General features: G+C 30.2%; 4 protein-coding genes across 4 annotated transcripts; all 4 read left to right on the top strand.

The window, feature by feature from the left end:
* The first annotated feature begins 3,727 nt into the window (after positions 1-3,727).
* Positions 3,728-5,806, top strand: LOC106755800 (pentatricopeptide repeat-containing protein At2g21090). Its single transcript, XM_014638015.2, has one exon. It carries the CDS (start codon positions 3,942-3,944, stop codon positions 5,589-5,591), a length of 1,650 nt encoding a protein of 549 aa, XP_014493501.2. The 5' UTR covers positions 3,728-3,941; the 3' UTR covers positions 5,592-5,806.
* Positions 5,807-6,205: 399 nt separating this feature from the next.
* On the top strand, positions 6,206-8,147 carry LOC106755671 (PI-PLC X-box domain-containing protein DDB_G0293730). The gene is made up of 2 exons (XM_014637861.2): positions 6,206-7,161; positions 7,357-8,147. The coding sequence occupies exons 1-2, from the start codon at positions 6,736-6,738 to the stop codon at positions 7,882-7,884; spliced, it is 954 nt and encodes a 317-aa protein (XP_014493347.1). The 5' UTR covers positions 6,206-6,735; the 3' UTR covers positions 7,885-8,147.
* A 3,359-nt stretch (positions 8,148-11,506) lies between these two features.
* On the top strand, positions 11,507-12,350 carry LOC106755911 (chaperone protein dnaJ 11, chloroplastic). Its single transcript, XM_014638138.2, has one exon. It carries the CDS (start codon positions 11,736-11,738, stop codon positions 12,048-12,050), a length of 315 nt encoding a protein of 104 aa, XP_014493624.1. The 5' UTR covers positions 11,507-11,735; the 3' UTR covers positions 12,051-12,350.
* Positions 12,351-16,638: 4,288 nt separating this feature from the next.
* LOC106755632 (cold shock protein 2) lies at positions 16,639-17,626 on the top strand. The gene has a single exon (XM_014637818.2). It carries the CDS (start codon positions 16,705-16,707, stop codon positions 17,305-17,307), a length of 603 nt encoding a protein of 200 aa, XP_014493304.1. The 5' UTR covers positions 16,639-16,704; the 3' UTR covers positions 17,308-17,626.
* The last annotated feature ends 3,318 nt before the right edge of the window (positions 17,627-20,944 follow it).

The following is a 20,944-nucleotide window of genomic DNA, read 5'->3' on the forward strand; positions in this document are numbered from 1 at the left end:
TGTTTTGGTGAACAGGTGTTGTCCTGTTTTGGTGAACAGGTTTATGTGTCCTGTTTTGGTGAACAGGTTTCGTACAGTAGAGTATCAAGGGACAACTTGTCGTATTGGATTGGTTGAGATGTGATGGATACTTGATTGAATGTGTTATGTTACAATATTNCTTTGATGTTACAAACTGTTATGTTGATGTTTTATTATGTGATGAATATGGTAGCTTACCCTTATTGTTTGTGTATGTGAATGTGATGATCGTGTAACTCGTGTTGTTATACGGGAGCAGACGTTAATACAGATGTTCCAGTTGATGATTAGAGCGACAAGTAGTTGGAAGAAACTGGGAAGGATTTATTTTGTTTTCTTTCAAACATTTTCAATTAATTTGATTGGTTGAGTTTGATTTTACAAGTTTGTAATAAATGCNTTACATTTGGATGTAATGGACTAAAAGTATTTCCCCTGGCATAAGAATTATAGGGAATTTCCTATAAGTATTTCTGCTTAGAACATAATGAATTGCTTTTGACTTGTGTCATAATATAAAAATGGGATGTTACATATCCTATTTTTAATGTTTATATATATATATATATATGTTATTTTTGTTTATATACACGTACATTTTGTCAAATATAAATATTAGTTTTAGTTTCTTTAAAAAAATTCACATATAAAGTTACGTCAAAATGTAAAATTGCATCTTGATATGATTCCGTTCTCAATGTACTATTCTAATTAAGTTTAGAATTCTTAATCGTACGAATATATTTATGCAAGTTATTTGAGATCATTTGTTAAATATTTTTCGACATATTTAAAAAAATAAAGAATTCTAAAATGAATGGGTAAATAAATATTACTCTTTATTTCAAGTATTTATAATTTTTGCCCTTTAAGTTTAATTTATATTTTAGTTTTTTATTTTTTATTTGTGGTTAAGTTTTTGAATTATAAATCACAACGTAACATTATAATTTAAATAGTCTAATATACTGAGAAATTATCATAAGTTCAATATTATAAAACAATTAACCAAATAAAAAACATAAAATCTTAGTAGAGTTATATAAACATAACTACAAATAAATTTTATATATAAAATCACTAGTGTAAAGTTACAAACACAGTTTATTCTTTTAAAACAACTAAAGAAAAACATACATAAAAATGTTTACATTATTTTTTTTCAAGTGTTCAACTCAAATAATCCACCATATAATCATAATCGCAAAAAATTAACAAATACGAACAAATAAGAAATGATATAAAAGAAGAATGAGCTAATAATAGAAGAATAATCAATTATCGCATGATAAAATTTATATTACATGTTCCATTTCAATTAGGTCAAACCAATCATCATAATCATTCTATTAACTTGAGTAACTCATCCGAATAGATGTATCGATGTCAGGAGAATATGACCAGTTTTGCATTTGTAGTGGTGAAACAACTACCCCAAGCTATCACACAAGGCTAATTCGTCTACCGTTTATGGACAGAGAACACTAGACCATGGACTAGGATATCCTGTTACTTCTCACCGCATAATCTCGTTCTCTATCCAAGATGACATGATTATTTGAGTGTTAGGATAACTTCAAAGACTGAGTCTCTACATCAATACATTACTCACTTGAAACCACCACTAATAATCTCGTCTTAGAAATTCTTTCCAAACCATTCATGAATTCAATCATTATTTCCATTCCACTATTCATTCAAAATCACATCACCGAACATTAATATAACATTTCATTTTTTTTAATTCCAAACATATATAAGGAAGATAACACAAAATAACCTAAAAACTCAAAACAACCAGCTCAACGAACACAAATTACTCGTCCAGCGAGATCCCAAACAAAGGACTCATCAACCTTAACGAGAGAGCTCGCCTAGCCCCTGAAACTTATCGTCCAAAACCTCCAAAATTCATCCAGCAAGTTGAATCACTTGCCTCGCGAGAGTAGAAAGAGTAGCCTATGAAACTTATTGTCAAAACCCTTTAAAACTCACCCAACGAGTCCCTGGCTCGCCCAACAACTCTACATAATTACGTAGAATACCAATTATGCAGAATTTGCACCCTTCCAACATACCATTTCCTCTTTTGGTCATCCTACCAATTTCTATCATTTCCATTTAATGTTCTATGTCTTCATTGACCTATCTAATTGTGTAAGTATTTGTACCCCAACAATAACCTAGTTCAATTCACAATATCATGAAATTTCACCTCAAAAACAACTAAAACTTCATTTTATAGGCCATTATTCAATTTTACAACTTTTGGCTCATAACTAAGTCACTCGAGGATCTGAGTAAGTCACAAATGACTTAAAAACAAACTACAAACATTTAAACCTACCTCAAACCTTCATCGAGTGTCAAATTCTTACTACCTAAAATCCCTGAATACACATAGTTTCATTTCAGGACACCGTCTGTTGTCTACTTTACACTTCCAAACCAATTATTTGTCCATTCATCGCCCAACCAAGTTTCAAATAACTACAAAACAGTTCCTAAATCACCCTATCTTTATTTCGACCATTATTTCAAAAAGTGACATAGTAAACCCCAATTTTAGACCAAAGATTGACTTGCAACCTAACTTGACTTTTTCTTCCTCGACATCTTAATAAATTATCCTTATTGATTTCACAATCCGGACCAAATTCACAAAAGATTCATTCCAAACAATTTCATCACAATTCCAAGCATCAATTAAAAATTTTAAATCACAATTAATACTACATATAAAATTATAATTTTAAACAAATTCAACACAACCTAACTGAAATAATCAATTTGAAACGATGTTAAAGAAAGGTCATTAACTCCCTTTACCTTACAAAGAAACGCTACCAAGCTCTAAACATGCACAGTCGTTGTTTCAAGTGCAAGGAACTTTAGAAACGTCTATAAATCACCAAATTGTGATCACGGTGAGTCCTTAAAACTTTCGGATTAACAAAGAACCATGAAAAGAACAAAAATGAAACGTGCGAAAAAAAAATTATAAGCATGGTCTTAGATTAAGAACAAATGGAAAAAAGGAAGTCGAATCTTACTTAATATAAAAGGAAATCTGATCAAATAGGAGTAGATATGACATTATTATGATCTCCTAAACACTTTCTAATTGTCAAATAAATGATCGAATAGTTAGATTTTGTAGAAAAAAAGGGAAATAAAACTCAGAGAAAAAGTTTTAGAAAAATGATTAATGTTTTAAACAATGAAATCAGTTTAAAAAATTCTATTTATATTATTGAATTATTTTAAATTAAAATAACCACTTTCATTATTTTAAAATTCTTATAAATTTTAATATTTTATTTTCCATGTTCCCATATTATATATTTTAAATATATTTTGGATTATTTGGTAAATACTTTTTTAGATTTTTTTTTTGCATTATTAAATTTTTCTTTAATAAGTTATTATATATTATAGGAATAATATTGAACGACAAATAGAAGTTTTAAAATTTTTATATTCTGCAATCACTAATTAAATTTCTTTAATCAATGGTATATATAATAAAAAAACACTTCTCTAAATTTTAATTTCTAATTAAACAACTTATTCACACTGAAAATTTGCTATTTTTGAAAATTAATTTGAATTATTATTATTTATTTATTTTAATTTGTAATTTGAAAACAACTGTTTGATTAAGAAAGAAGAAAAGAAAAATCAAAGTAAACGAGTGTTAATTTGGTTTTGTTAAAGCACGGTTCGGGCCAAAGTGCTGCTGAGCCACATTGGTTTGGACAAAATCTGCCGTCCATGGTGGCCGGAGCTGGTTCAACGAATCCACCGTCGAAGTCTTCCTCCACTTTCTTCTCATATTCCCATTCATCATCGTTGGCATAGATGATGAAGTTGATCAAGTCTAACATTCACCCTTTAAATTCACGTGGTCTTTCTCTACAATGCCAATGCCATCTCCCTCGTTCCCAACCCGGAAATCCCACCCCAACATCTGCATCGTCAAACCCCTTTTCTCCAGCACTTCCCTATCCGACGCCGTTTCTTCTCTCGACCTATTGCGCCTCAAGGGCATTCGCTTACCCTCTCACATTCTCGCCACCCTCTTGCGCCACTGCTCCAAAACCAGGTCTTTTCGAGAGGGCAAGTTGATTCACCTCCACTTGAAGCTCACCGGCTTCAAACGCCCCCCAACGCTTCTAGCCAACCACTTGATCGCTATGTACTTCAGCTGCGGCGATTTCGTTCAGGCACGCCAGGTGTTCGACAAAATGGACGATAGAAATTTGTTTACTTGGAACAATATGCTTTCTGGGTATGCTAAATTGGGCATGATGAAGCAGGCTAGGAGCATATTCTATCGAATGCCTCACAAGGATTATGTGTCTTGGAATTCAATGGTGTCTGGGTATGCGCATCGTGGCAGATTTGACGAGGCTTTGAGATTTTATCGACGGTTTAGAAGATTGGATGTGGGGTATAACGAGTTTAGTTTTGCCAGTGTCTTGATTGTTTCTGTAAAGTTGAAGGAATTTGAACTTTGTAGGCAGATCCATGGGCAGGTTTTAGTAGTTGGGTTTTTGTCCAATGTGGTTATATCCAGCTTAATTATTGATGCTTATGCAAAATGTGGAAAGATGGAAGATGCAAGAAGATTATTTCATGACATGCCTGCAAGGGATGTTCGTGCATGGACAACACTAGTTTCGGCTTATGCCGCATGGGGCGACATCGAATCGAGCGCCGAGTTGTTTAGTCAGATGCCTAAAAGCAACCCCTGTTCGTGGACATCTTTGATTAGAGGTTACTCTAGAAATGGTATGGGTCATGAAGCACTTGGTGTGTTTAGAGAGATGATCAAGCACCAAGTTAGACCTGATCAATTTACGTTCAGTACTTGCCTATTAGCTTGTGCTACTATTGCTTCACTGAAGCATGGTAAACAAATACATGCGTTTTTGGTGCGAAATAGCATCAAACCTAATACTGTTGTAATTAGTGCTATTGTTGGCATGTATTTGAAGTGTGGAAGGTTGGAAACTGCCAGGCGAGTCTTTAATTCCACTAGAAATAAGCAGGATGTAGAGTTGTGGAACACGATTTTATCAACACTGGTCCACTGTGGCTATGTCACAGAAGCAATTATGATGCTTTATAATATGCTAAGATCAGGAGTGAAGCCAAATAGGACCACTTTTGCCGTCATTTTGAATGCTTCTTGTCATTCTGGTCTTGTACAGGAAGGGCTTCGGTTATTCAAGTCCATGCCTAGTGAGCATGGTGTCGTCCCTGACCAACAGCAGTACGCAGGCTTAACTAATCTTTTTTATGAAGCTGGGTGTTTTAATGAATCAGTGAATGATCTGCAGATGATGGATTCTAAGCCAGATGACCATGTATTGTGTCGATTGCGTGGGAATATAGATCATGGGAGAGAAGTCGCTGTACTCCTTATCAAATTGCAGCCACAATCCTTTGAAACCTACAAATTACTTTCAAGTATTTATGCTGCACTTGGGAAATGGGATTTGGTTGAGAAAATAAGACATATTTGTCGTGAGAGACAGGGGAGAAAAGAGCAGATCATTAGTTGAATTGACATTGATAATAAGGCTAACACTTCACTGTATTGGATGTATCACCCTCTGAACGAACCAATGTGCTCGCCTTTGTGGCACTTAATTAAGTAGCAACATTGGAAGACCATGTACCAGTGCCTAACTTGAGAATGTGAAAGTTAGGGATTTTTGCCAGTGATCAATTTTTGTAGAGAGCAGGAATATATATTCCATTGACTAAGTCACTATTCTTTTCCATTTTCACTTTCTTTTTTGCTGACAGCAGATTCTGCCGAGTTGAACTTCCACGGTGTTATACTTATTAGATGTTGCCTCCATAAATACAGAGGAGGTATGAGAACACTGGTAAGAATTTGTTATGAAAGTTTTTTTTTTTCGCGCATTGTTTTATTTGTATTTTTTCCCAGTTGAATAAAGCAAGAAAACAAAATTACTCCCTTTTTAACCTAAAACTTTAAAGGTACGAGTCCGATGGTATAAAGATTAACACCATTTTTAACCTAAAACTTTAAAATAATAAATTTTCACTGTGTTTTATTTTCTCATTTTTATTTAACAGACTTAGATTCATACTTGAATTTTCAATGTATGTTGTACATGATAGTCTGTTTATAAAAAAAGGTGCGAATGATTTGTTTATGAATGGCTGATCAAGAATTAAAATTGGTCATTCTTTTTTTTACTCGTGATCGTTAAGAATTGGTCATACTAAGCGAATAAAAAAGCAAATACTTAGTGAGAGAAGCTTCATGAGCCACCCAAGTGGACCAGAATATATCTCGATCATAACTCCTTACCAATAATTAGAGCGAAGGTTCCCACCACGTTAAAGACAACAATAGGCTAATACCAATAGAGGAGTCCTTCCTAATCCAAAGCCAAATTTCTTCGAGATAACCAAAGACAATTGAGTGAAGAAAACACAAGAACCATTTCATATTTCTCAACCTTTGTCCAATTCAGCAACTTAACTCCAATTCATTAAAAAAACAATCCATTCTTACGCCACCATGCCTTATTATATTAAATTCCACTACCACCAACAAAGTCATAACCTGCAACAGCAAAAGCTGACTCCAGCAACAGCGAAACAAAGAGGAAGAAGAACTAGGAATTCGTCTTCCTTTTGCTGTTGTTGTTGTCCCTCTCCTAATCTTTGATGGGTTCCCAGGTCTCCAAACAAGTTGAGAAAAGAAAAGCAATCGAAAGAGAGGAAAAAAGTCTGTCTGATCTCAAAAACTCTGGGGAAGACTACCCTGGCTCAAATTACCATCCATCTGACAGAAAAAATTGGATGTCCGAACTCAACCCAGAGAAACTTGTGATAAAACAAATTGTTTGGCCTGGAACCCATGATTCTGCAACCAACAAGATTGGCATCCCATGCATCACTCGCCCTTTTGCTCAATGCCAATCCTTGTCCATCTACCGTCAGCTTTTGATGGGGACAAGGGTCGTTGACATTCGGGTGCAAGAGGATCGCAGAGTATGCCACGGAATCCTCGTTACATACAGCATCGACGTTGTCATCAAAGATGTCAAGAAGTTCTTATCAGAAACCCAATCGGAAATCATCATCCTTGAGGTTAGAACCTATCGTTGATCTGCATCATGCATATCCAACATTAATATTATTGTATACGAGAAGTATAAGGCCTTAGACAAAATCATACATCATACTATACGCATTTTTGGAATCATCGTTTAACATGTATTAGATACATCGTCAACGTTGTATGATTGTATTTGTATCTGACATGCATGTCGTATCTTTGCATAGGTTAGAACCGAGTTTGGGCACGAGGATCCTCCCGAATTCGACAAGTACCTTGAGGAACAACTGGGGGATTACCTAGTTCTCCAGGATGATAATGTTTTTGAAAAGACCATAGCTGAGGTATTACCAAAGAGAGTTATTTGCGTTTGGAAGCCAAGCAAATCGCCACAGCCTCCAGCAGGAAGTCCTCTATGGAGTGCAGGGTATCTGAGGGATAACTGGATCAACACTGACATGCCATCAACCAAGTTTGAGAGCAACATGAAGCATCTCAGCGAACAGCAATCTGTCACGTCCAGAAAATACTTCTACAGAGTGGAGAACACCGTCACTCCCGTGGCGGATAACCCCGTTGTGTGTGTGAAGCCTGTCACGGAACGCATTCATGGCTTTGCAAGACTCTTCATTAGTCAGTGCTTTTCCAAAGGATATGCAGATAGATTGCAGGTATTTTCCACAGATTTCATCGACCATGATTTCGTTGATGCATGCGTTGGCCTCACACGTGCGAGGGTAGAGGGTCAAGCATGAAAAGATGAAATCATCAACCTCGTCTTGATAACTCAGTTCGTTGTTTCCTTTTCTTGTTCATGTTTTTTAGCTCGATCACGTAAAGTTAGAATATTTTTTGCTTTTCTTGAAGTGGGTGTTTGATGGAAATTTCTGATATGGAAAGAAGCATTGGCTTGGGCTGTGGTGTAATTGAATCTGTACCTCATTTTTTTGTGGTTCTACCAATTACAATGAAATTAGAAGACACGGAATGGAAATTACAAGATGAAAAGTTTGTTCCATTGGATTTTGTCATTCAAAAAATTATAGACGTGCACTCAAATGCTTGGGACCTCCTGTCTTGTTTGCTTCGTTTTGGTCCACAAATGCAACAAATTAGGCTGCGACAAATCAACAATTTACAGCTTAAAAGGGTTCTTCAATAAAATTTAGGAATCATTATCAATATTTTGTTTTTGTGGGTGAAATTATATGAATTGTTTCTGACTCACTTTTATTCGCTTTTGTTTGCATTCACAGTGAAATGGAGGAAAAAAATTAGAAATGATAGAAATTAAGAAAAACAAAAAATAATATATGTTGCATAAATTGATATAAATAAAAGAACAGCTATGCATTCCTTAGTTTTATCTTTTTGATGAGCCAAATAACAAAAGTGCAAAGAAATAAATATATATTTTTATAATCTAGCTTTTGTGAAGGTTTAAGTATTTAAAATATAAATTTGAAACTGTAGAAGAAAGGCATTGTTTCCCTAGCTGGTATTTCATTCCGATCTAGGAAGAGGTATAAACATTTTCTAGCGATTAAAAAAACTTATTTTCCTCTGTTTTTTAAAAACAAAATAGAACAAAACTGAGTCTTCTTTTCCATTTTTTTTTCTCGAGGTTTTCTATTCGAAACAAAGGAGACGGCAGAGATAGACAAGTAGAACAAATAAAAGACACTGTTAAATATATCTTTTTTTAATATCTGGATGTGAAATTAAAATTTGATTTTATTTTAAATTTATATTTATTTTAGTTTCTAAATTTCAAAACACGAATGTTTTTAAACTAACACTTTTTGATGTAGGTTTGTTAGATATTGTTTCATGTTAGTCTCATGTAAATAAATAATTGTGAACCAAATTTAACACCATTAGATTAAAAAAACTATATTAGTTAATTTTTAAAATTTAAATATCAAAACAAATAAAAATTTGAGATATAAAGTATATTTAACGTTAAAAAATAATATCGTAATTAGTATGATGTTTATTAGAAGAAAGTGAGTTTAAGTTTCGTTTTCTCTCTCAATAGTAATGATGTATGTGAGGAAATTGGAAATAAAAAATGTTATACACATTTTCCTCTTCGATATGTCATATATATATGAAATTTGTCTTCATTTTCATCATGTAATAGATTAAAATTAGCACAAAAGACAAACTGCACAAAAGTTTAAATCTCTACCCCAAAAGAGTTCATATGTTTAGTGTTCAATACACAAAACAAATATATATATATATATATATATATATATATATATATATATATATATATATATATATATATATATATATATAATTTAAATAATTTTATTAATAACTAATGTCCGTTCTGTTTTTTCTCCGTGATCAATGCTGAATTACTCACAACAACATAGTTAGAATTAAGAAAACTTATGCATAGATACCTAAAATATTAAATGACGCTAAATGACAGAGAAAAATACAAATTTTATAAAAAAATAAAGAAAATGATGATTTTTGAAGTGTAACATTTTATATATATTATTGTAGTGTAACATTTATTTAACAAAAACACACTTACAAGTATGCCGTTAAAACTTTAAGATTGATTTAGTTCAGTAGATTTTTGAAGTGTCGTGTTACCTGTTTAAGAAACTAAGAAATACAAAAAGATAATAATAAAATATTTATAAGATTCTATAGCTTATTATTTTCATTTTATTGTTTGAATAAATTTTTATATGTAAATTAATTCAAATTTATATAACAATAATAAAATAATTAACATTATCTTTAAATTTAAAATATTTCGAGAGTTTAAAAAGAGACAGTAATTAATAAAGAAAATATGAAGATTAGCAAGGCAAAGGGATAAGGATAAAGGTTGATTTGCTGACTCGTTCAATTAAAAAGAAAAACTTTAAATTAAACCTAATGGATGCTTCTAGGAATAATGTGTTTGAAGATTCACTTCCTCAAAGTTAAGTTATAAGTGATCAGTTCATGACAAAAGCAATAAGTTAACATATATTAATGGATTTAAATATAATAAGTTGAATTATTTTGTTACGTAATTCAACTAAAATAGACTTAATTAAAGTTATTTTATTGTGATTAGGTCAAATCTAATCAATTCAGTATGTTAAAGTTAATCGAAGTTTTATATTTAATTAAAAAAAGTATTATCTATTAATAATGTGATACATATTTATAATAAGTATGACACGTATATATTATTTTGTAATATTAATAATATTGAGATTTTAGAAAAATAATTGTTGGTGGTGGTTTTTGTGGTGTAGGAATCTTTTAATTTTCTGTTAAATCATTATCTCTGTTTGTCAGTTACTGTGACCCTTTTAAATGTAGCAATGTAGCATAAGTGTCATCTGACTGTTCTCGGGAAGGAAAATGAATGATGCGTCAATTTGACCATATGTAAAAATAAATTACATAATTATTATTAGGTTTGATTGCTTTTTTTTTCCAGTTTGGATTGAAGTGGGTCAAATTTGTCTTTTTTTTTTTTAGAAAAATATTAACTTCATTTTTATATAGAAAAAATTTGTGTCAATCTAATTATTTCTGTTAAAAACAAACTAATGGTGTTAAAAACTTAAAGTAAGTTTTGAATAATAATTGTTTTATGGATCTAATCTCTGATTTTGCAGTGAATAAAGTGAGTTTTAAAAACAATGATTTTTAACGAAGATAACTTGATTGACACAAATTTTTTTTATATAAAAAAAATTAATATTTTTCTAAAAAAGAGAACGAATTTCACACACCGATAAAAATGCAATTATACATATAAAAACTTTCACTCTGTATGTATAATATTATGTTTATATTACAAATTAAAAAACATAACATTTAAAAGCTTTTTATTCGATAGACACGTATCATCTTAATTTATGACGTGCCTTATGAATTTGTATAATAAATTAAAACAGTTCAGCTGAAAATTATGTATGTGTATATATGTATATCTATATTTGAGAAACTTGAGTTTATCCATAAAATGCATTGAATGACATTGAAGACTTACCATCTCCATTCTCCACTGAATGTTTAACAAATATACACCAGAAAGTTTATCTGTTAACCCTTTTTTCCCTCACTTTGGTATCAAGGCAAGTTTGAAACTGTAAATATTCAACACCAAATTAAGAACAATGTAAAATCAGTTAGGACCACATAACAAAATGGTAAGTCTATCCCTTTGAACAGTTTGATGAGTCAGCAAAGAACAGGATCCAAGGTATAATATAAGCAAACTTTTCACAACATTGACTCCTACAACCTCGTTCACAGGTATACGTACACTATTGTTATCACAAAAACTTTCCTTTTTCATTTGGATACACAGCACTACTGCTCTTCTCTTCATGTGTTCTATATAAACACACTCACCATATCAGTCTTCTTAACTCAACCCTTAACTGCCTTCAATCTTTTTCCTACCCAACTGTTCCACATTTTTTCTTTTGAAGCCTTGATCCAATCCCAATTTTTATCCACTGATATCTGATCCTCCAAAACTGAAAGTTCCAATTTTTGTAAAAAGATTGTTTCCACTTAAGAACTGAAAACAGAGGACCCTGAAAACAGAGGACCCTGTTTTTGTGCTGCACAAATGGCTTCCCTCTATGATGTGCTTGGAATTTCAATTGGCGCAAGCTGCGTGGAAATAAAAGCTGCTTACAGAAAACTGGCCAGAACTTGCCATCCTGATGTTGTGGCCATGAATCAGAAGGAAAGCTCAGCTCACCAATTCATGATAATCCAATCAGCTTACTCAACTTTATCTGATCCAGAAAAGAGAGCTCAATATGACAGAGATAACAGATACAGAAGATCATCAACCATGGCTTCCATGGCAGGAAAAAGTCACACATTTTCCTGCGCTGGAGGAAGTGGGAGGAAATGGGAAACCGACCAGTGTTGGTAGTGATATCAAGATTGTATTATTCAACATTTTGTCCTTCTTCTTCTTCTTTAAGCAGTCGCATTCAGGAACACTTCCTTTTACAGAATCGATGATCTTGGACTCTGGAAGTTGATCCATTTGTTTATAATAGTTTGTTCTCGTGTATGAAAATCTGTCAGCTGTTGTTAGCACATTCTAAAATATTCATTTTTTAAGGAAAAAAAATATGAAAAATATAAGAAATGTCTGGTCTAATCAACTCATTCTTAAGAAAAGATAGGAAGCAACGACATCCTTTCTCTCACGCATCTTTCTTTTCCAGCGGTCAGAAAGAGATTTGAAAAGATATGCTTTATTGCAAGTGTTCATATTTAGTATATGTATTTTAGAGTAAAAATATTTAAAAAATACATGTACAAGAAATAGAAAAACTTAAAAAAAAAAACATATATTAAATATAATAGTTGTATACATGTATGACCTGCAAATTTTTAAGTACAGTCAAAATCAAAATGAAGTAGCTGCAGATAGGTTCTTAGGTCTGCCCGTGTTCAAACAAAAACACTTGCTGCTATGATCTTGCCTAAAAAAACAGAGGAATTGGAATTTGTGAAAGGTGAGAATTGAAGCAAAGGATAACGACATACACAGTGGTAAGTGAGTGGGACATGATCATCATCATCATGCACTATTTTCTGAAAAACAAAATTAGGGTGAGGCTCTCTGTAAAAAAAAAGACAAAAACATGGACAGTTTTGTATGACAAGCCAAACTGTTGTGAGAAATGTTCGTTTCATATAACACTTACTTTTTATATCATCACCATCATACTTTTTTTATTCTTTTTTTGTTTTTACATGTTTTATGGTAATGGTTTATTTGATACTTGTTTATTCCTCTGTGTTAAAGTCATGGTAGTCGTACATATAAGTAGGGTTGCTCTTAATTGCACTTGGCAAAGCTGAAATCATTATCCTAGGGACAAAACTTGCACATACTTTAAGTACAATTGTTGTTGTTTTCAATTAAATTTCAAGTTTTATTTTTGTTATATAAGATAGATAAGTCCTCCTTATCCATTTTGCAATTTCAGGTCTTAGAGTTAAGAGACTGTAAATGGATAGATCATGTCTAGAGTCATTAGTTATCACGTGGCATTAATTGGATAGGTTATCATCACGGGCCCAAATGTAAAAGGTCCACTTACAAGGATCTATGCTTCACAAATTTTAAATTAAGGTTTAATCTGATCATAAGTTTATATTTTTTTTTCTTTTTTTGTATCAATTAGATTTTTATTAGTGTAAATTTGATTCAATTAAAAATTTGTCGTCAAATTTACTTAACGACAATTAAATTATTGCTTACATGGCTTGGACAGTTTAATCAGTAATGACACATGTCATTTATATTGAATTTTTTCTAAATAGCATTGGTGATAACAAAATGGAAAGATAAAAATTATAAATACAGTTAAAAATGAGAAAAATTTTGAGAAAAAAAAATCTTTTCAAGATTTTGAACAAAAATAGAAATTTCAAATTGGACTAAACCTTAAATCAATTATATTGTTTTGATTAACTTCCTTTCATAATTCAATGTCTTAATCAAGTAAGAAAAATATTATTAATAAATGAAAGAGAATTCTTAAAATCAAATTTGAACGATAATAGTAAATTTGGAGAGCCAAAACTGCAAAAACATCTTATTATAAATTAACATATTTATAAATTAATTTTATTATTATTTTTCATCAAATATCTTATAAATAACATTAAAAGATAAATTTAAAACTAGATATTGATACAAATAGTCGATGATATGTTATTATCATAATGTTTGCAAATTACATATCTATGAAAAGAAATTGTAATAAATACCATTCATTTATAATATTACCATATGTAAATATATATATTTTTGTTAATTTAAACTATGATGCGAAAGAATATATTTGAGTATATATATCTAAACAAATAGCTTATATAAACATTATTGGAACGAAAACTTTCAAATGTTTTAGTTAGAAAGTCTTTCTTTCTTAATGTTTCATGTTTTTTCTTATTAAAGAATAGTTTTTTAGAATTTTATAGGAAATGGTATTGGTATTTGTACTTTTGCAAGCTTATACACTTCAAAATTTTAAATGTTTTTGTGAAGAAAATAATCATGTTAATAAATTTCTAATATGACTTTGATGCATATATATTAATATAAATGCTTTAATATTTTATTTTAATATATTTATTTATATATTTTTCATATAAATATAATTTGTTTATGTTTTGTAAAATATAATTTTTATTATAGATTTAGTATGGTTCTCCGTGTTTTGTATTTTTTTTAAATGAGTGATGAACTTTGAGTGTCTGAGATTTTAAAATTTTGCTTAATAATATCTTATTTAAAAACAAAAATGTGCATATATTTTATTTTTTATAAATATTACAATAATATTAAATAAAACATCTATTATTTTTAAAGATAATATTTGTTAGTATATTTATTTGTTAACAAATAGTCATTTTAATCATAACACAAGACATAAAATTATAATGTTTGTAAAAACATATTAGAAATTTAAAATTTTCACTTATTAACATACACATCCGAATAAATTTTATCTCAATTTAACATTATACAGTCAGGTTAGTTTTATTTTTTTCATATATCAAACCAATATTCATGTAAATTATTTAAAAGTGAATTTTAGACACTTTTTTCATTAATGACTCTAATATCTTATACTCTAAATCTTAAATATTATCATGCTGGAATCACTTACACAAGTCTAAAACATTCTATCATAAAATTCAATTTTTATTATGAATTAATGGTTATCTGATGAATTACTACAGTTCCTTGTATAATTAATTATTTAGAAATTTAAGTTACTCATATAATTAATTAATTTGTTACCGTTATTAGTACAATTAATTACCTAGAATATTAATTATTTATAACCCTTGAAACATACTTTTTGCGTTACATTTTCTATCAATAAATAAAACTTTTCCTTTTATTAATAATACACATAAAATTAGTCTAATTTTTCTCTTATTCTCTCTCCTCCCCTTTTTATAATGACTCCATTATCATCTTTATATTTTATAAGATGTTATTAACAGAGGTTCATAACCAATTGAATCAAGTAATTATTATTTGTTAATACATCTTTATTTGAATATTCATTTAATATAAATTTATTTTATACATTAATAACCATATTCTAACTATATCAACAAATTATATTCAGTGGATGAATATAATGTTTTATATTTCTATTTTTTTTACCTGATTTAAAATTCTGAAATGTTAATTTATACCTTTTGTAGTGATTTTTTTTAAATATTTATATTTTTATAAAACTTTAATTTATTTTATAATTTCATACATAAAATATGATTTTTTATGAACTTATTATAAACACGTTAAACATTTTAATTATTTACATCGGACATTATTGTTATTGTGATATTAACTAGTTTACTAAATTATACAAATAATAAAATAAACAAATTTAAACATTGTTTTTCAATAGACTTATGTTATTTTAAAAAAATATGATTATTTATTGATTTAGACGAAAAAATTATCAATATATAAATAAAATAAAAATAATTTCTAAAAATCAATAAAAATAAACATCTACCAAACTCACTGATTTTAGGTACAATCTTTATGACAAAACAATACAATCTAAACAAATTACAAAATTATAATAAATGAATAATTTAGTTTTTATTTTCTCACATTTTTTAATAAAAAGTCACTCAACTACTAATATTTTTCAAAGAATAACACGACAATAATATATATCATATTTTGAAATAATTTTACTAAAATAATTAGTTAACGGAGAGAAATTACTTGAAAAAATATTTATTATTTTTCAAAAGTCTTAAAATGCATTTATTATTTTATGAAAGAATTTAAAAAATAAGTAATTAATTAATTTCAATTAGTTGTAACGATTACTATAAAGTATATATTTTGAATACCAGTAGCAAAGTCTGTTATCATATACAATTATTTCGGTTGAAGATTATTTTATACATTTAATTCATTGGATGAGAAAAAAAATATAATTTAAAGACATATAGAAAAGAAGAAAATGATTGTTTTGATAAAATAATGTATTTGAATTTTTATAATAAAAGTGCAACGGTAACAATTACATAAGAAAGGAAGAATAATAGAAAGTAAATGAAGGGTTTTTGAGTTTTGAGAATTCAATTGACTGACCAGTAAAAATGGACACTGCATCTTCATTTTCAAGAATTTTGCACTGGCTAGTGGTAACGGTGCAGAAGATATTTTAGGGAAAGGTGAATAAAAAAGAAACTAATAAATGAATAAAAATAAAAAAATAATTCATACAAAATGGAAGGAGAAAAGATGTTGACCAGTCCACTTACAGTGAGGGAGATCCAACGGTGGATGTTGAGAATAGAGAAAGCCAGCGTCCCCCAACCACAGGATTAGCAGAATTGTAATTGTTTTTGGTCAATGGAATTGTATTAGTGAGTTTGAAATAATTAAAAGGGTAGAAAAGGCGTGGCCCACAATGAAAAAGCCCAATAAAAAAGTAATTATATAAGGGACTCTTTCCCTTAGACGAAACCCTGAAGAGAGTGGGTTTGTGTGCTGAGGGTTTGTGACGAAGGAACACAAGATGAGTGGGAAAGTGAGTGGAAAGGTGAAATGGTTCAACGATCAGAAGGGGTTTGGGTTCATAACCCCTGATGATGGTTCCGAGGATCTTTTCGTTCATCAATCTCAGATCAAATCTGACGGTTTCCGAAGCCTTGCTGAGGGAGAATCCGTTGAGTTTGCCATCGAATCTGACTCTGACGGACGCGCTAAGGCTGTTGATGTCACCGGTCCTGATGGTGCCAGTGTCCAGGGAACCCGTCGCGGCGGTGATGGTGGCCGTGGATATGGCGGTGGACGTGGTGGTGGAGGAGGCGGTGGCTATGGCGGTGGTGGATATGGTGGAGGCGGTGGTGGCTATGGCGGTGGTGGACGAGGTGGAGGCGGTGGCGGTGGTGCATGCTACAACTGTGGTGAATCCGGTCACCTTGCTAGGGATTGCTTCCAAGGAGGCGGTGGAGACAGGTATGGCGGAGGAGGTGGCGGCGGTGGAAGGTATGGCGGAGGAGGCGGTGGCGGTGGAAGGTATGGCGGAGGAGGTGGAGGAGGCGGTGGCGGTGGAAGCTGCTACAACTGTGGAGAGTCAGGGCACTTTGCCAGAGAATGCCCAACTAATGCTCGTTGAAGTTTGTTTTAGGGTTTTATGTTTATGATTTGCTTTTAAGGTTTTACTTGAAGATGTTTAGGATTTCAGTGGCGCATGTGTTATGAATTTTCATTAGTAGAATAGGTGTGTGGGATTTTGTTTCTCTTTTGGCAATCAGATGTTCATGCGGTCTTATTACAAATCTGCAAGCAAGATCAGATCTGGCTGGATTTATATTTTGTTATGGACTTAAATTTTGTTGTGTTGCATGGTGAATTATTGCTGGTTTAATATGATTCTTTGAGAGTCTTGTTATGAAGATTGAATATTATAATCAGGCGATATATGTTTGCATGAATGTTTTCACAGGTTCTTTGTAGTCATTTGTTTTGATAGACATTTAATATTTATCGCATTTCACAAGAAATCACAAATGAATCCTGACAATATTAAGACTGATATCACTTTGGGAAATGGTGTTTGACAATATTATACTCTTTTCTGTTTTTTTGAACATTATATTTTTCTTTGTGTTATTTAGTATCAAAATCAACAAATAAACAAACACGATTGCAAAATGTTTTGGGGCATCTTTAATGCAATGGGGTGTTTTTGTGGCTCAAACCATTGTCAGATTGAATGGCATATTCAGTGTGTAGTCTGTGCTATCCAGTTATGAATGAAATTATAACATTTGAAAATTGTTGCCATAGTGGTATTATCTGATGAGTTTTTGAATGTCATGAACTTGTTTTGATGAGAAGTTATTACTTTTACATATAGCTTTATGGTTTACATATAGCTTTATGGTTCTTGCTGGAACTTTGTCTATGTACTGTAAATAGTCGTCCTACAATTATCTTTATGATTCTTGCTGTAACTTTTTGTATCTAATGTAAATAGTCCGTCCTCTAAATAATTCAATCTAAATAATTCAATGTGATCTACGCATGCATACATCTATTGATTGGGATCAAATAGATATCCTTGAACGCCTTTGAACACCGCAAAAATATTTTTTATAGTACCAAAGGCAGGTGTATTTTGACGATGAAATGAAAAGGTAGGAGAATCAGAAAAGGTTTCAGTTTTTGTCATTATTTTTTTATTTTTTATTTAATTTGGTTTCTTTGTCAACTAAAAGTAGAATCAAATACCTTAAATTTTTAAATGCTGACATTTTAAAATATAAGTCTCTTTATGCTATACAAAAGTATTGTTATGAATTTTTTAAGGTTACTGTTGTCAATTTTATAAATTGTCCCCTTACTTTTATGTTAATATTTATTGGCTAACAGTTTTGCTGTTATGAATTAAATTACATTTTTGTGTTTTTAAAATTTAAGAAATTAAAATTAAAAGAAATATTGATTACATAATATGTTTGTGATTACAAAGTACTGGTGGAGATCTTACTTTATTTAATTTTGCCACTGTTATATATATAACAAAAAATCAATCATATAGTTACATATTCTTGGATCATTCTTAATGACACCTTGTTTTATCTCTTTCACCACATAATTCATTCTATCTTATATACGCCTTGAATTATTATAAACTTATTCTTTACATTAATGCACACATAGATATCCTTACAAGATTATTTGAATTACACCAAACTCATACTTTCATTCACAAAGATGATTCCACATCAAAATTCAAAACACTAAACAATAATTTGTATTTCTATTCTTCTATACTAAAGATTATCATATTTATGCCTAATTATAATATACATGCTCATATTCATTAACAAGTCCATCACCATCATTTAAATTTTATACATCATTATACACATACATATTCATCAATGAATCTTCCAACAATTCTATAAACAACCATATACATCTTATTCCAAGATCAAACCAAAACAATAAAAAAATGATTTTTATAAAAGAAAGTAAATGTAGAATAAATATAAAAGACTAAACTTTCTTACTACAAACCGCGGATCAAAGATCTCACTAGTTAAAGCAACAATTCACCTTTTTAGGACTAAATATTGATATTTTAATTTGATCTAATATTTAACGAAATCGAAATCCCATTTTTTTCTAGATAATGAAGATAAGAGAAATAGGGTAGCGTTCGACTTTGAAAAATTCATCAAGTGCTTCAACACATTGGAACCCACTATTTAAGTTTGCCCGATGGTCCAAAATTGATCATTGTCTAAGTTTCGCTTGATGACACTTGGCACCCAACCCGAAAACTCAAACTTCACAACTTTAGTTTGATTTAAGTAATTTGAAACTTTCTAAGCCAATTCTCAATGTTTAAGCATATCAATGGTCAAAAGTTTTGTACTTCTTAGCTCATTAAAGTGTCATATTATCCAATTCAAATCTTAGAGAGACATGTGCCACAACTCATAATAAATTTTAAGCTTTTCACAAACTCAGATTTCACATTTAATATAACTTAAGTGAAAACCAACCCTTTAAATAAACTTAGCACGCAATTTCAGAATTCAAAATACAACTCATCACCCCTTTTTAACTTGTCAAAAGGAAATTGCACAAGAGGTTACTTAATTAGCTTTTTTCACTTGAAGAACACTCTCAAACAGATCAATAACACCTAAAGGGTTTTGACTCATGAAAGTTCGAACTCAACCTAAAACTAATGTAAAAACAAGCAAATCGAGGACCACCAATTAACAAACAATGAAAGGAGATGTTTTAAGAACACTTGCAACCCAATAAAATCGTTTCCAAAACCAAAAATATAGTGATTATTTAAGAAGAACAAAATTTGTGACTTATCCGAGCAAAGATTTTGTTTAGTTAAACTTAAAGAGTTACAACCCCAATCTCTCATAATAAACATGAAATTTTGAGTAATAAAGATAAAGCAAAATAATGAAATTGTGAAGAGAAAGAGTTGGATAAAGAAAGATACACATTGCTATTTTTCTAAACCAATTGGATTTTTTAAAAACAATTTTACATTTTAAAAAGATTTAAAAAAATTCAGATAATATTTAAATTAAAACAAAAATATTCACACATAATTTGGGAATATTATATATATAACTTAATTCTAAACTCAATCGAGTTTCTTTAAATATTTTTAATTGAGTCTCCACCGTCATAATTTTATAAATATATTACATAATTTAATTAAAAAAATATAAAAATGTTAAATAATTATAAAAAGTAAAAATAAAGAAATTTATTATAAACTTAAAATTAATTAAGGTTTAATTTATACTAATTTTATTGTGTTTATTTTGCACACGTATAAATTAAAACTCTTACGCCAACATATCAAATAGAATGATGTGATGAATAGTAAAGTTTTATCATAAATTAAATTTTATTTATGAAAAGTTTTATACTAACATGTACATGATACATAAACTAAACTCTAAAACTAATTCATCTTTCAATATTCTAAGATTAAATAATACAATTTTTCAACATTTCAGATTGTGTCACACGTTTTTCAACTAAAAGAAGATATAGATGGTTTAGATGGACGAAAATAACATCAAAATTTAAATGAAAAATATAATTTTTTATACACTTTGAAGAAAATGTTTATTGATTATTCAAAATAAAATTAACGACACAAGAAAAAAAAACTGTTTTAGCTTGTATATACAGGTATATAAGATATAATACGGGTATCGACGAATCTCACATGGGCCGTTTTTTTATTCTAGAGTGTT

This window comes from Vigna radiata, chromosome 2 (assembly GCF_000741045.1).
Source record: "Vigna radiata var. radiata cultivar VC1973A chromosome 2, Vradiata_ver6, whole genome shotgun sequence".
NCBI classification, from domain to species: domain Eukaryota; kingdom Viridiplantae; phylum Streptophyta; class Magnoliopsida; order Fabales; family Fabaceae; genus Vigna; species Vigna radiata.

Excerpts from the sequence above, each read along its gene's own strand:
- LOC106755800 (XM_014638015.2), top strand. The coding sequence starts at position 3,942 with ATGCCAATGCCATCTCCCTCGTTCCCAACCCGGAAATCCCACCCCAAC.
- LOC106755671 (XM_014637861.2), top strand. The coding sequence starts at position 6,736 with ATGGGTTCCCAGGTCTCCAAACAAGTTGAGAAAAGAAAAGCAATCGAA. Across the intron at positions 7,162-7,356 it reads CGGAAATCATCATCCTTGAG|GTTAGAACCGAGTTTGGGCA; the intron begins GTTAGAACCTAT and ends ATCTTTGCATAG.
- LOC106755911 (XM_014638138.2), top strand. The coding sequence starts at position 11,736 with ATGGCTTCCCTCTATGATGTGCTTGGAATTTCAATTGGCGCAAGCTGC.
- LOC106755632 (XM_014637818.2), top strand. The coding sequence starts at position 16,705 with ATGAGTGGGAAAGTGAGTGGAAAGGTGAAATGGTTCAACGATCAGAAG.